The sequence below is a fragment of the Procambarus clarkii genome, chromosome 40 (assembly GCF_040958095.1).
Source record: "Procambarus clarkii isolate CNS0578487 chromosome 40, FALCON_Pclarkii_2.0, whole genome shotgun sequence".
NCBI classification, from domain to species: domain Eukaryota; kingdom Metazoa; phylum Arthropoda; class Malacostraca; order Decapoda; family Cambaridae; genus Procambarus; species Procambarus clarkii.
The window spans coordinates 41,380,120-41,391,116 of NC_091189.1; the positions used below are offsets into that span (position 1 = coordinate 41,380,120).

At 55.4% G+C, this 10,997-nt stretch overlaps 2 protein-coding genes across 2 annotated transcripts; both read left to right on the forward strand.

Moving 5' to 3' along the window:
* Positions 1 to 7,744: 7,744 nt before the first annotated feature.
* Positions 7,745 to 8,497, forward strand: LOC138372900 (uncharacterized). The gene has a single exon (XM_069338574.1). The coding sequence runs from the start codon at positions 7,745 to 7,747 to the stop codon at positions 8,495 to 8,497; it is 753 nt and encodes a 250-aa protein (XP_069194675.1).
* Positions 8,498 to 8,624: 127 nt separating this feature from the next.
* LOC138372901 (enterin neuropeptides-like) lies at positions 8,625 to 10,559 on the forward strand. Its single transcript, XM_069338576.1, has one exon. The coding sequence runs from the start codon at positions 8,625 to 8,627 to the stop codon at positions 10,557 to 10,559; it is 1,935 nt and encodes a 644-aa protein (XP_069194677.1).
* Positions 10,560 to 10,997: the final 438 nt, after the last annotated feature.

Genomic DNA, 10,997 nt, shown 5'->3' on the forward strand with positions numbered 1-10,997 from the left:
ATGGCGGTATGATCACTCACAGGATGAGTGACGCTGCCCAATACTGTCACTATGGCGGTGTGTCCACTCACAGGATGAGTGGCGCTGCCCAATACTGTCACTATGGCGGTGTGTCCACTCACAGGATGAGTGACGCTGCCCAATACTGTCACTATGGCGGTGTGTCCATTCACAGGATGAGTGGCGCTGCCCAATACTGTCACTATGGCGGTGTGTCCACTCACAGGATGAGTGACGCTGCCCAATACTGTCACTATGGCGGTGTGTCCACTCACAGGATGAGTGACGCTGCCCAATACTGTCACTATGGTGGTGTGTCCACTCACAGGATAAGTGGCGCTGCCCAATACTGTCACTATGGCGGTGTGTCCACTCACAGGATGAGTGGCGCTGCCCAATACTGTCACTATGGCGGTGTGTCCACTCACAGGTTGAGTGGCGCTGCCCAATACTGTCACTATTGCGGTGTGTCCACACACAGGATGAGTGGCGCTGCCCAATACTGTCACTATGGCGGTGTGTCCACTCACAGGATGAGTGGCGCTGCCAATACTGTCACTATGGCGGTGTGTCCACTCAAAGGATGAGTGGCGCTGCCCAATATACTGTCACTATGGCGGTGTGTCCACTCACAGGATGAGTGGCGCTGCCCAATACTGTCACTATGGCGGTGTGTATACTCACAGGATGAGTGACGCTGCCCAATACTGTCACTAGGGCGGTATGTCCACTCACAGGATGTGTGGTGCTGCCCAATACTGTCACTATGGCGGTGTGTCCACTCACAGGATGATTGGCGCTGCCCAATACTGTCACTATGGCGGTGTGTCCACACACAGGATGAGTGGCGCTGCCCAATACTGTCACTATGTCGGTGTGTCCACTCACAGGATGAGTGGCGCTGCCCAATACTGTCACTATGGCGGTGTGTCCACTCACAGGATGAGGGGCGCTGCCCAATATACTGTCACTATGGCGGTGTGTCCACTCACAGGATGAGTGGCGCTGCCCAATACTGTCACTATGGCGGTGTGTCTACTCACAGGATGAGTGACGCTGCCCAATACTGTCACTCTGGTGGTATGTCCACACACAGGATGAGTGACGCTGCCCAATACTGTCACTAGGGCGGTATGTCCACTCACAGGATGAGTGACGCTGCCCAATACTGTCACTATGGCGGTGTGTCTACTCACAGGATGAGTGACGCTGCCCAATACTGTCACTAGGGCGGTGTGTCCACTCACAGGATGAGTGGCGCTGCCCAATACTGTCACTATGGCGGTGTGTCCACTCACAGGATGAGTGACGCTGCCCAATACTGTCACTATGCCGGTGTGTCCACTCACAGGATGAGTGGCGCTGCCCAATACTGTCACTATGACGGTGTGTCCAATCACACAATGAGTGACACTGCCCAATACTGTCACTATGGCGGTGTGTCCACTCACAGGATGAGTGGCGCTGCCCAATACTGTCACTATGACGGTGTGTCCACTCACAGGATGAGTGACACTGCCCAATACTGTCACTATGGCGGTGTGTCCACTCACAGGATGAGTGGCGCTGCCCAATACTGTCACTATGGCGGTGTGTCCACTCACAGGACGAGTGGCGCTGCCCAATACTGTCACTATGACGGTGTGTCCACTCACAGGATGAGTGGCGCTGCCCAATACTGTCACTATGGCGGTGTGTCCACTCACAGGATGAGTGACACTGCCCAATACTGTCACTATGGCGGTGTGTCCACTCACAGGACGAGTGACGCTGCCCAATACTGTCACTAGGGCGGTGTGTTCACTCACAGGACGAGTGACGCTGCCCAATACTGTCACTATGGCGGTGTGTCCACTCACAGGATGAGTGGCGCTGCCCAATACTGTCACTATGACGGTGTGTCCACTCACAGGATGAGTGACACTGCCCAATACTGTCACTATGGCGGTGTGTCCACTCACAGGATGAGTGGCGCTGCCCAATACTGTCACTATGGCGGTGTGTCCACTCACAGAATGAGTGGCGCTGCCCAATACCTTGAGGTTACCTTGAGGTGCTTCCGGGCTTAGCGTCACCGCGGCCTCCTGGTTGCTGGACTGATCAACCAGGCTGTTGGACGCGGCTGCTCGCAGCCTGACGTATTAGTCACAGCCTGGTTGATCATGTATCCTTTGGAGGTGCTTATCCAGTTCTCTCTTGAACACTGTGAGGGGTCGGTCAGTTATGCCCCTTATGTGTAGTGGAAGCGTGTTGAACAGTCTCGGGCCTCTGATGTTGATAGAGTTCTCTCTCAGAGTACCTGTTGCACCTCTGCTTTTCAACGGGGGGTATTCTGCACATCCTGCCATGCCTTCTGGTTTCATGTGATGTTATTTCTGTGTGCAGGTTTGGGACCAGCCCCTCTAATATTTTCCACGTGTAAATTATTATGTATCTCTCCCGCCTGCGCTCAAGGGAGTACAGATTTAGGCTCTTTAGTCGGTCCCAATAGTTTAGATGTTTTACTGAGTGGATTCTAGCAGTAAAGGATCTCTCCACGCTCTCCAGGTCAGCAATTTCTCCAGCTTTGAAAGGTGCTGTCATTGTGCAGCAGTACTCCACTCTAGAGAGCACTAGCGTTTTGAAAAGTATCAGTATCGGTATAGTATCTCTAGTGTGAAAATTTCTTGTTATCCAACCTGTCATTTTTCTTGCAGTTGTGACGGCTATTTTATTTTGTTCTTTAAAGGTAAGGTCTTCCGACATGAGTACACCCAGATCCTTTACATTGCCTTTTCGTTCTATGTTATGATTTGCCTGAGTTTTGTACGTGGTTTCCGTTTTTATATTTTCATTTTTTCCATAGCGCATGAGCTGGAACTTATCTTCGTTAAACACCATATTATTTTTTGTAGCCCATAGAAAGACCTGATCTACATCTGACTGGAGGTTTGCCGTGTCCTCTATGTTGCCTACTCTCATGAAGATCCTAGTGTCATCTGCAAAGGATGATACAGTGCTATAGGTTGTGTTCTTGTCTATGTCCGATATGAGGATGAGAAAAAGTACTGGAGCAAGCACAGTACCCTGGGGGACTGAGCTTTTCACGGTTGATGGGCTGGATTTTATTTTGCAGACTATTACACATTGGGTTCTGTTGGTCAGGAAATTGTAGATCCATCTGCCTATTTTTCCGGTAATTCCTTTTGAACGCATTTTATGTGCAATAACACCATGGTCACATTTATCAAAAGCTTTTGCGAAATCTGTGTAAATTACATCCGCGTTTTGTTTGCCTTCCATAGCATCTAATGCCATATCATAGTGGTCCAGCAACTGCGACAGGCAAGAGCGCCCTGTTCTGAAACCATGTTGTCCGGGGTTATGGAGTTGCTGTGATTCCATGTTTTATGTGATCTTACCTCTTAGCACTCTCTCAAAAATTTTTATGATGTGCGATGTTAGTGCTGTCGGTCTGTAATTTTTTGCCTCTGCCTTATTTCCTCCTTTATGAAGTGGTGCTATCTCTGCTGTTTTTAGTATATCAGGAATAACGCCAGTATCTAGGCTTTGTCTCCACAGAATGTGGAGGGCCTGCGATAGTGGTTTTTTTTACAGTTCTTTATGAATATGGAGTTCCAAGAATCCGGGCCTGGTGCAGAGTGCATAGGCATACTGTTTATGGCTTCTTCAAAATCCAGTGGGATAGGGTGACGTCTGATATATGATTTGATGTTGGTATCATATCCATGAAAAATTCATTTGGGTTATCAATCTTTAGTGCGTTTAATGGCTCGCTGAAAACAGAGTCGTACTGCTTCCTCAGTAGCTCGCTCATTTCTTTGTTGTCATCGGTGAAAGTTCCATCTCCCTTTCGCAGGGGCCCTGATACTAGATGTGGTTTTTTATCTTGATTTTGCATAGGAGAAAAAATATTTCGGATTTCTCTCTATTTCACTGATGGCCTTTTGCTCTCTTTGCCTCTCCTGGGTTTTGTATGATTCTTTTTGCTTGCGTTCAATTGTTTCTATTTCTCTACCTAACCTTCTTCGCCGTTCTTGAGATAGGGTGTGACTCTCAATTAAGTTGTTCCGCGATTCGTTTTCTTCGCCTATATAGGGAACGACGTTCCCGTTCCAACCTGCATCTCTTCCTCTTTTTTCTTAGGGGTATGCGGTTTGAACATATTTCTAGTGCTACTGAGCTTATTTTTTCCAGGCACTGGTTCAGGTTTGCATTTTCCAGCAGATCTTCCCAGTTTATTTCTGTGAAGTCCTGGTTTATTTGCTCCCAGTTTATCTGTTTATTATTGAAGTTGAATTTGCTGAAATCTCCTCCACAGGGAATCTGGACTGGTTTTGAAGGTCTACTCCCCATGGTTGTCAGAACTTCAATTAGTTGTGATCTGAGTAACAGGTATTTGTAATCATTATGTTCCAGATCAATTCATCATTATTAGTGAAAATGAGGATGAGTGGCGCTGCCGCTACTGTCACTATGGCGGTGTGTTCACTCACAGGATGAGTGGCGCTGCCCAGTACTGTCACTATGGCGGTGTGTTCACTCACAGGATGAGTGACGCTGCCCAATACTGTCACTAGGGCGGTATTTCCACTCACAGGATGAGTGGCGCTGCCCGATACTGTCACTATGGCAGTGTGTCAACTCACAGGATGAGTGGCGCTGCCCAATACTGTCACTATGGTGGTGTGTCCACTCACAGGATGAGTGGCGCTGCCCAATACTGTCACTATGGCGGTGTGTCCACTCACAGGATGAGTGGCGCTGCCCAATACTGTCACTATCGCGGTCTGTCCACTCACAGGATGAGTGGCGCTGCCCAATACTGTCACTATCGCGGTCTGTCCACTCACAGGATGAGTGGCGCTGCCCAATACTGTCACTATGGTGGTGTGTCCACTCACAGGATGAGTGGCGCTGCCCAATACTGTCACTATGGCGGTGTGTCCACTCACAGGATGAGTGGCGCTGCCCAATACTGTCACTATCGCGGTCTGTCCACTCACAGGATGAGTGGCGCTGCCATAATACTGTCACTATCGCAGTCTGTCCACTCACAGGATGAGTGGCGCTGCCCAATACTGTCACTATGGCGGTGTGTTCACTCACAGGATGAGTGGCGCTGCCCAGTACTGTCACTATGGCGGTGTGTTCACTCACAGGATGAGTGACGCTGCCCAATACTGTCACTAGTGCGGTATTTCCACTCACAGGATGAGTGGCGCTGCCCGATACTGTCACTATGGCAGTGTGTCAACTCACAGGATGAGTGGCGCTGCCCAATACTGTCACTATGGTGGTGTGTCCACTCACAGGATGAGTGGCGCTGCCCAATACTGTCACTATGGCGGTGTGTCCACTCACAGGATGAGTGGCGCTGCCCAATACTGTCACTATCGCGGTCTGTCCACTCACAGGATGAGTGGCGCTGCCCAATACTGTCACTATCGCGGTCTGTCCACTCACAGGATGAGTGGCGCTGCCCAATACTGTCACTATGGTGGTGTGTCCACTCACAGGATGAGTGGCGCTGCCCAATACTGTCACTATGGCGGTGTGTCCACTCACAGGATGAGTGGCGCTGCCCAAAACTGTCACTATCGCGGTCTGTCCACTCACAGGATGAGTGGCGCTGCCCAATACTGTCACTATCGCAGTCTGTCCACTCACAGGATGAGTGGCGCTGCCCAATACTGTCACTATGGCGGTGTGTTCACTCACAGGATGAGTGGCGCTGCCCAATACTGTCACTATGGCGGTGTGTTCACTCACAGGATGAGTGACGCTGCCCAATACTGTCACTACGGCGGTATTTCCACTCACAGGATGAGTGGCGCTGCCCGATACTGTCACTATGGCAGTGTGTCCACTCACAGGATGAGTGGCGCTGCCCAATACTGTCACTATGGTGGTGTGTCCACTCACAGGATGAGTGGCGCTGCCCAATACTGTCACTATGGCGGTGTGTCCACTCACAGGATGAGTGGCGCGGCCCAATACTGTCACTATGGCAGTGTGTCCACTCACAGGATGAGTGGCGCTGCCCAATACTGTCACTATGGCGGTGTGTCCACTCACAGGATGAGTGGCGCTGCCCAATACTGTCACTATGGCAGTGTGTCCACTCACAGGATGAGTGGCGCTGCCCAATACTGTCACTATGGCGGTGTGTCCACTCACAGGATGAGTGGCGCTGCCCAATACTGTCACTATGGCGGTGTGTCCACTCACAGGATGAGTGGCGCTGCCCAATACTGTCACTATGGCGGTGTGTCCACTCACAGGATGAGTGACACTGCCCAATACTGTCACTATGGCGGTGTGTCCACTCACAGGATGAGTGGCGCTGCCCAATACTGTCACTATGGCGGTGTGTCCACTGACAGGATGAGTGGCGCTGCCCAATACTGTCACTATGACGGTGTGTCCACTCACAGGATGAGTGGCGCTGCCCAATACTGTCACTATGGCGGTGTGTCCACTCACAGGATGAGTGGCGCTGCCCAATACTGTCACTATGGTGGTGTGTCCACTCACAGGATGAGTGGCGCTGCCCAATACTGTCACTATGGTGGTGTGTCCACTCACAGCATGAGTGACACTGCCCAATACTGTCACTATGGCGGTGTGTCCACTCACAGGATGAGTGGCGCTGCCCAATACTGTCACTATGGCGGTGTGTCCACTCACAGGATGAGTGGCGCTGCCCAATACTGTCACTATGGCGGTGTGTCCACTCACAGGATGAGTGGCGCTGCCCAATAAACTCGCCCCTCGGGGCAAAATTAAATTAATTAAACCGGAAACAAACGCGTCGAACACAACACTGGTGAGAACACACACATTAGGGCCCCAGGCGCAGCACTCACAACATTAACACCTGGCGGGCAGCGCCCCGTCGGTGGCAGGTCGCGCCCGGGGCCACACCCACACACACCCGAGGGCCACACCCACACACACCCGAGGGCCACACCCACACACACCCGAGGGCCACACCCACACACACCCGAGGGCCACACCCACACACACCCGGGGGCCACACCCACACACACCCGAGGGCCACACCCACACACACCCGGGGGCCACACCCACACACACACCCGGGGGCCACACCCACACACACCCGAGGGCCACTCGAGGGGGTGACCCCGTGGGTCGGGCGAGAGACTCACTCTTCACAACCAAACGCGAATTAAGGCCTGTACGACCACCAGCACCATGGTCAACGACCACCCCTGTACGACCACCAGCACCATGGTCAACGACCACCCCTGTACGACCACCAGCACCATGGTCAACGACCACCCCTGTACGACCACCAGCACCATGGTCAACGACCACCCCTGTACGACCACCAGCACCATGGTCAACGACCACCCCTGTACGACCACCAGCACCACGGTCAACGACCACCCCTGTACGACCACCAGCACCAGGGCCAACGACCACCCCTGTACGACCACCAGCACCAGGGCCAACGACCACCCCTGTACGACCACCAGCACCATGGTCAACGACCACCCCTGTACGACCACCAGCACCATGGTCAACGACCACCCCTGTACGACCACCAGCACCAGGGCCAACGACCACCCTTGTACGACCACCAGCACCAGGGCCAACGACCACCCCTGTACGACCACCAGCACCATGGTCAACGACCACCCCTGTACGACCACCAGCACCAGGGCCAACGACCACCCCTGTACGACCACCAGCACCATGGTCTACGACCACCAGCACCATGGTCAACGACCACCCCTGTACGACCACCAGCACCATGGTCAACGACCACCCCTGTACGACCACCAGCACCATGGTCAACGACCACCCCTGTACGACCACCAGCACCATGGTCAACGACCACCCCTGTACGACCACCGGCACCATGGTCAACGACCACCCCTGTACGACCACCAGCACCATGGTCAACGACCACACCTGTACGACCACCAGCACCATGGTCAACGACCACCCCTGTACGACCACCAGCACCACGGTCAACGACCACCCCTGTACGACCACCGGCACCAGGGCCAACGACCACCCCTGTACGACCACCAGCACCATGGTCAACGACCACCCCTGTACGACCACCAGCACCATGGTCAACGACCACCCATGTACGACCACCAGCACCATGGTCAACGACCACCCCTGTACGACCACCAGCACCACGGTCAACGACCACCCCTGTACGACCACCGGCACCAGGGCCAACGACCACCCCTGTACGACCACCAGCACCATGGTCAACGACCACCCCTGTACGACCACCAGCACCATGGTCAACGACCACCCCTGTACGACCACCAGCACCATGGTCAACGACCACCCTTGTACGACCACCAGCACCAGGGTCAACGACCACCAGCACCATGGTCAACGACCACCCCTGCACGACCACCAGCACCAGGGTCAACGACCACCAGCACCATGGTCAACGACCACTCCTGTACGACCACCAGCACCATGGTCAACGACCACCCCTGTATGACCACCAGCACCATGGTCAACGACCACCCCTGTACGACCACCAGCACCAGGGTCAACGACCACCAGCACCATGGTCAACGACCACCCCTGCACGACCACCAGCACCAGGGTCAACGACCACCAGCACCATGGTCAACGACCACCCCTGTACGACCACCAGCACCATGGTCAACGACCACCCCTGTACGACCACCAGCACCATGGTCAACGACCATCCCTGTACGACCACCAGCACCAGGGCCAACGACCATCCCTGTACGACCACCAGCACCAGGGTCAACGACCACCCCTGTACGACCACCAGCACCATGGTCAACGACCACCCCTGTACGACCACCAGCACCATGGTCAACGACCACCCCTGTACGACCACCAGCACCAGGGCCAACGGCCACCCCTGTACGACCACCAGCACCATGGTCAACGACCACTCCTGCACGACCACCAGCACCATGGTCAACGACCACCCCTGTACGACCACCAGCACCATGGTCAACGACCACCCCTGTACGACCACCAGCACCAGGGTCAACGACCACCAGCACCATGGTCAACGACCATCCCTGTACGACCACCAGCACCAGGGTCAACGACCACCTCTGTACGACCACCAGCACCAGGGTCAACGACCATCCCTGTACGACCACCAGCACCATGGTCAACGACCACCCCTGTACGACCACCAGCACCAGGGTCAACGACCACCTCTGTACGACCACCAGCACCAGGGTCAACGACCATCCCTGTACGACCACCAGCACCAGGGCCAACGACCACCCCTGTACGACCACCAGCACCATGGTCAACGACCACCCCTGCACGACCACCAGCACCATGGTCAACGACCACCCCTGCACGACCACCAGCACCATGGTCAACGACCACCCCTGTACGACCACCAGCACCATGGTCAACGACCACCCCTGTACGACCACCAGCACCAGGGTCAACGACCACCTCTGTACGACCACCAGCACCATGGTCAACGACCACCCCTGCACGACCACCAGCACCATGGTCAACGACCACCCCTGTACGACCACCAGCACCATGGTCAACGACCACCCCTGTACGACCACCAGCACCAGGGTCAACGACCACCCCTGTACGACCACCAGCACCATGGTCAACGACCACCCCTGCACGACCACCAGCACCATGGTCAACGACCACCCCTGCACGACCACCAGCACCATGGTCAACGACCACCCCTGTACGACCTCCAGCACCATGGTCAACGACCACCCCTGTACGACCACCAGCACCAGGGTCAACGACCACCTCTGTACGACCACCAGCACCATGGTCAACGACCACCCCTGTACGACCACCAGCACCATGGTCAACGACCACCCCTGTACGACCACCAGCACCAGGGTCAACGACCACCTCTGTACGACCACCAGCACCAGGGCCAACGACCACCCCTGTACGACCACCAGCACCATGGTCTACGACCACCAGCACCATGGTCAACGACCACCAGCACCATGGCCAACGACCACCCCTGTACGACCACCAGCACCAGGGCCAACGACCACCAGCACCATGTCCAACGACCACCCCTGTACGACCACCAGCACCAGGGCCAACGACCACCCCTGTACGACCACCAGCACCATGGCCAACGACCGCCCCTGTACGACCACCGGCACCAGGGCCAACGACCACCCCTGTATGACCACCAGCACCATGGTCAACGACCACCCCTGTACGACCACCAGCACCAGGGCCAACGACCACCCCTGTACGACCACCAGCACCAGGGCCAACGACCACCCCTGTACGACCACCAGCACCAGGGCCAACGACCACCCCTGTACGACCACCGGTACCAGGGCCAACGACCACCCCTGTACGACCACCAGCACCATGGTCAACGACCACCCCTGTACGACCACCAGCACCATGGTCAACGACCACCAGCACCAGGGCCAACGACCACCCCTGTACGACCACCAGCACCATGGTCAACGACCACCCCTGTACGACCACCAGCACCATGGTCAACGACCACCCCTGTACGACCACCAGCACCAGGGCCAACGACCACCCCTGTATGACCACCAGCACCATGGTCAACGACCACCCCTGTACGACCACCAACACCAGGGCCAACGACCACCCCTGTACGACCACCGGCACCAGGGCCAGCGACCACCCCTGTATGACCACCAGCACCATGGTCAACGACCACCCCTGTACGACCACCAACACCAGGGCCAACGACCACCCCTGTACGACCACCAGCACCAGGGCCAACGACCGCCCCTGTACGACCACTAGCACCAGGGCCAACGACCACCCCTGTACGACCACCGGTACCAGGGCCAACGACCACCCCTGTACGACCACCAGCACCATGGTCAACGACCACCCCTGTACGACCACCAGCACCATGGTCAACGACCACCAGCACCAAGGTCAACGACCACCAGCACCATGGTCAACGACCACCAGCACCAGGGCCAACAACCACCGCCTGGACCTGTAGTCACCAC

Coding starts and splice junctions, on each gene's coding strand:
- LOC138372900 (XM_069338574.1), top strand. CDS start 7,745: ATGGTCAACGACCACCCCTGTACGACCACCAGCACCATGGTCAACGAC.
- LOC138372901 (XM_069338576.1), top strand. CDS start 8,625: ATGGTCAACGACCACCCCTGTACGACCACCAGCACCATGGTCAACGAC.